The sequence below is a fragment of the Limulus polyphemus genome, unplaced genomic scaffold (genome assembly GCF_000517525.1).
Source record: "Limulus polyphemus unplaced genomic scaffold, Limulus_polyphemus-2.1.2 Scaffold146, whole genome shotgun sequence".
Taxonomy (NCBI): domain Eukaryota; kingdom Metazoa; phylum Arthropoda; class Merostomata; order Xiphosura; family Limulidae; genus Limulus; species Limulus polyphemus.
Genome location: NW_013665756.1, coordinates 829713 through 835274, shown reverse-complemented (window position 1 = coordinate 835274; position 5562 = coordinate 829713). Strand labels below are relative to the sequence as shown.

Genomic DNA, 5562 nt, shown 5'->3' with positions numbered 1-5562 from the left:
TTAAAAGAAAGAGGTAACGAATATTCTGTTCTACAGTAAGAATGATAAAAGAAGTAATGAAAAAATAAAGAATATCTCCTGATAAAGATAATAGAAGAATAATCTGCATAACATATATAGATTTCTTTTTATAAATATTTTACTGTTTTTGAGACTTTTCACAGAGATGTTTCTTAATGTTACAGAAATATTATGACGTAATTTGTGTTATCTGAATACACGTCAACACAGTCAGCTACAGTAGAGCGATCAATAGAAAATTAGTTGAAACGTTTGGGAGGTTATTCGAGAGTTTTGAGAAAATTCTGCGCAACATTTTATATAACAAAAGATGGCGACGTTTCGGGTGGAAAATTTCATTAACACATTTTACGATCAACTGTGAGTAATGGATTTAATTTTAGCAGCTTATTTGTAATTTTATTTTTCTCGGAAAGCGTCGTGCTGGTTAGTAGTAATACTGCTGCTTGTACTACTAGTACTAGTGTCACTGTGAGCCACTGACTATGAAGACTGCATAATTTTTATTAAATTTTAAGCCTAACAAAGCGTAGAGGAAAAAGTAAATAAAATACTAAGTTACGTAACTTAAAATATCCCAAGTAAAATGCATTTATTTTGTGGCATTGACAAACGTATTTGATTATTTAAATTGATTAGTGAGAAATAAAATGCAAGAAACAAAGTACTGTTGCAGTCATGGTTTCTACCAAACGCAATAGGCTCCATTTTTTTAGCTGACTTATGATTTGTGATGTAATGGAATAGTGATTGAAAAATACGTGGGTAATGTTAGAGGAAGTAAGAAAAACTTTTAGTTACTAAGACGTAAGAAAATAATATTGAAGCTTTTTGAAGTGTTTAATAAAGATGCCATTATACTACGTGAAGTTTGATGACGAGGAAACCATTATTACTATTAGTTTTAGAAAATAAAGTTTGAGGATGGTTTGAACAGGTAAGGAAAGAAACTTTATAAGTTATTAGCAAATGTACAACATTTCAACAAGTTTGTCATCGTCTGTAGATAAACTGTTTTTTAGATTTATAATTGATCACTAATGAGAATGTGGTTGCAAGAGCTGAAATTGGAGAACATTTGGGGAAGAATGATCATTCCATAATTAGGTTTGATGTTTTTCTAGGTGTGGATTAAAAGAAATGAAATTTTAGTTCCATATTTTGAGGAATACAATGACCTGGTGGTTGGAGCACTTAACTTGCAACGTTGGGGTCATGGTTTTGAAACACTATCTGCTTGCCCTATTAGCCCTGGGGGCATTATGTAATGGTCATTTCTGCAATTCTTTGGTAAAAAGTAGCTCAAGAGTTGGTGGTGGATGATGGTGACTAGCTGCCTTCCATGTAGTCTTATCACTTAAAAATTAGGGATGTTTGACAGAGATAGAGTAGCTTTGTGCAAAACTTCATCAAATAACTAGAAAGCCAATTTTGAGGCCATGAGAAAAGATTTATCATTGATGAATTGAGATAATGATTAACAAATGTTTTGGAACAGATTTATAGATTTTAAAAAGTAAATTGTTTTTAATTAGGAGGTTTCATTGATTTTTAAATAGTGACAATAACAAAAAAATTTTATCTGTTACAGGTACATTTAGGATATTGTTGACCTAAAGTATAGAAATATGAGCTGATACTTATTAAATGATTTCAAGCATAAGACACTACAGTTACAAAGAACTTAAAAGATTTAATATCATTTATTCTGGAGCATAGAACATCTAAAGTGACTTGATTTAGGTGTGATTTTTGTATGTATATGATGTGTTTTCGATAGTGAAAAACGTTTGGAAACCCAAGCTTTGTACATTGAGGATAATAAGTATGAAAAAGCTCAGTTTCAACCTTATGATTGAAAAAAGGATAATTTTCTGTTAGAGTTCTAAGTTTGTGGAATAATCTGCTGTTTTTGGGTTATTTTGAAATGTTTGTTGGGTAGCTATATGGATGTAAAGAGCTACAATTAGGTTGTTTTTGATTTATTTATTTTTATTGAAGTAAGAGTGACATTGATAGAATAAAGAACTTTTTTCCTGTTTATCATGAATAAACAATAGAAATAAGCACCTTTTTTTTGTAGTGAGGAACCTGTAAGAAAACATTTGAAGAATGTATATAGCTGTGTAGCTATTTCAACTTTAGCAGCAGCTGTGGGTGGTTATGTTCATCTCTTTACCAACATATTTCAGGTATGATGTTAAGAAAAAAATTAAAGTGGACACAAATATGCATTTCCAAAAGGAGATGTCATAAAGAACCTTTAAATGAAGGCTGTATGTGGATGTATTACTCATGTGCTTTAATGTAATTTATTGGAAACCTTAATTTCCAACACAATCTGCTCCAAGACATGTTATGTAATTTTTATATAACTTTCTAAATACAATTTTAAAAACAGCTTACTGTAACTATTGAATCTTATTTATCTCAAACACAAGATTTGAAAACGAGCACTAAAGAAAATAGGATGGCTTTTATATTAGAAATGTATATTGAAGAAAAACCCTGTATATTATGGTTGATTATTCTAAAAAATGCCTTTGAAGAATTAATTGCAACTGTGTAACCATGTATGCTTCTCTGTGTGTGTCATTTAGTCATCTATCTTACATTATTCTCAGATTTTCATAGTGTGAAACAAACTATTAGTTTAATTATAAAATTGTAACTGATTTACAAAAATGAAATTGCTAATTTTTTTGTCTTTTATTAAAACTTGGCAAATAACGTGCTTGAAAAATGAGTATTCAGTCTTTTTTTTTTATACTAGGCTATTGTAGGATCACCTTGATAACACTTTAGAGAGCTAATATGAGACAATTAACAAACAACTATGAAAAGTTTTGTAATTGTTTAAAGACATAATTTGATATCTTGAATGAATCTTTGTTTTGTGTAGTTTACATACAGTTCATGATTAAAACATGACTGTGTGTGTGTGGAAAAGTGAGTTGTGTAATTAGCAACTTCCTAATCAATTTGTACATAGTCCCGCACTAATGTTTTATATGCTGACTGTGTGATGTTCTTTTCTTATTACTGTAAATGTGACAGATATATACCCCAAGCTGAGGTTTGAATTTAACAAGTATTCTGATTTAATTATATTGGTGATTTCATAGTTTTTCTAAGTACACTGCACATTACTTATTGTGCAGCTCCTAGTAATAAGTAACTTAAATGTGGGTTGTTTCATGGAATATGTATATGGTTTTTATGTCAGTTTAGTTTATTAATAATCAACTATATATTGGTTTTAACTTCAGACACACACACTCAGGGTGGTCCAAAGTTATGTTTCCTATTGTATAATTTAATAATTAAATAACTAAGGAAACACAGCCATGCAGTTTTCAACATTTTATAGCCCAACTCAAACAGTTTTTATTGTTATGTTGTTGATTAACAAATATAATTTAGCTGGATGTGACCTTGTGTTTAACTTGTCTGTCTGTAGTGAAAGCTTTGAACCACTATGTTCAGCTGAACATGTTCAACATTTTTATTTAGATAAATTAACACCAACTGGTACAGATACAAAGTTATTATCTGTATAAAGCTTGTTTACAAAATGTTACTTTATATGATGTATCATACTGTATTAAAATCTATGGATTTTGAGATAGAAGAATTGTACAAGTAATGTTTCAGCAGGTTTAGAGTGACTTTGTGAGGTATGAGTTTTCCAGTGTGTATAACACCAGATTTATGCTATACTATTACATAGTGGTTTTAAACCTTACACAACAAAAAAACTGTGTACTTGTGAAGAATTCTGCATTTTAAGGCTTTCAATTAGAATGTAACAAATATGTACATATTTGTATATATGCAGATGTAACATTGTTTTTGTTGTGTATAACATGTACCTTTGTCTTTTAATAAGTGAAATCTTGCTTCTATTGTGCCTTTCAGAAAAATGTTAATAAAATTGTACAAGTAGCTAAACTAGTGTTTTGTCTCATAATGCAAGAATTTTGTTTGAATATAATACACAATGATTAAATGATTATTCATTAAATTAAGCCAAAAAAATGGTTTAGACAAGTAAAACACATTTGACTAAATGTTTCCTGCATGGAAAAGTAGAATGTTAAACTTTCCCATGAAAACCTTTTCTCCATATAATTTGTACATCTCTGTATACATTTAGGTATTTCACATTTGCACTATAAAGAAAGGGTTGTAAATTGATTTTCAATGGGAATGTAATTACATAGATATATGAAAATATAATAGATTGTTTTCTTCAAAGTAGACTACTGCTGAAGATGCTAGAATTATAATAGATTATTTTCTACAAAGTAGACTACTGCTGAAGATGCTAGCCTTATAATAGAATGTTTTCTACGAAGTAGACTACTTCTGAAGATGTTAGCCTTATAATAGATTGTTGTCTGCAAAGTACATTACTGCTAAAGAAGCTAGTCTTATAATAGATTGTTTTCTGCTAAGTACATTACTGCTAAAGAAGCTAGTCTTATAATAGATTGTTTTCTACAAAGTAGACTACTTCTGAAGATGGTAGTCTTATAATACATTGTTTTTTACAAAGTAGACTACTTCGGAGGATGCTAGTCTTACAATAGATTGTTTTCTATAAAGTAGACAACTTCTGAAGATGCTAGTCTTATAATAGATTGTTTTCTACAAAGTAGACTACTGCTGAAGAAGCTAGTCTTATAATAGATTGTTTCTACAAAGGAGATTACTTCTGAAGATGCTAGTCTTATAATAGATTGTTTTCTACAAAGTAGACAACTTCTGAAGATGCTAGCCTTATAATAGATTGTTTTCTACAAAGTAGATTACTTCTGAAGATGCTAGTCTTATAATAGATTGTTTTCTACTAAGTAGATTACTTCTGAAGATGCTAGCCTTATAATAGATTGTTTTCTACTAAGTAGATTACTTCTGAAGATGCTAGTCTTATAATAGATTGTTTTCTACAAAGTAGATTACTTGTGAAGATGCTAGTCTTATAATAGATTGTTTCTACAAAGTAGATTACTTCTGAAGATGCTAGTCTTACAAGAGAGTGTTTTTCTACAAAGTAGATTACTTCTGAAGATGCTAGTCTTATAATATATTGTTTTCTATAAAGTAGATTACTTCTGAAGATGCTAGTCTTATAATAGATTGTTTCTACAAAGTAGATTACTGCTGAAGAAGCTAGTCTTACAAGAGAGTGTTTTTCTACAAAGTAGAGGCCTGGTGTAGTCTGTATAAAATAATGTAGTATCGGTTACTGCAGGGTACATTTTCTTCAGTAGGGATGTTCACTACAAAGAACTATTTCATGTTCCAACAGCATCTACTATAAAATCACTAATTGCTCCAATAAACTATATTCACAGTGTTTTCATGCAAAATAAATCAGCTGCATGGAAAAATGATCAATGTGATATTATGTTTGCAAAAGACAACTAAAGGCTTAATTAGTTTTGCACAAACTTGGTTACAGGACTAAGACACTTTTTTTACCATTTTTCATGCATTGCTTTTACTAAAGAAAATAGAAAGGAATAGGCCTATGTA

At 29.9% G+C, this 5562-nt stretch overlaps 1 protein-coding gene across 1 annotated transcript in view; it reads left to right on the top strand.

Annotated features, from left to right (window-relative positions):
- Nucleotides 1-219: 219 nt before the first annotated feature.
- The window catches only part of LOC106475394 (probable Bax inhibitor 1), a 37492-nt gene continuing 32149 nt past the window's right edge, over nt 220-5562 (top strand). The window contains exons 1-2 of the mRNA XM_013936079.2: nt 220-381; nt 2105-2213. Coding sequence (XP_013791533.1) covers nt 332-381; nt 2105-2213 — 159 coding nt within the window. The 5' untranslated portion in view covers nt 220-331. The remainder of the gene's footprint in view (nt 382-2104; nt 2214-5562) is intronic.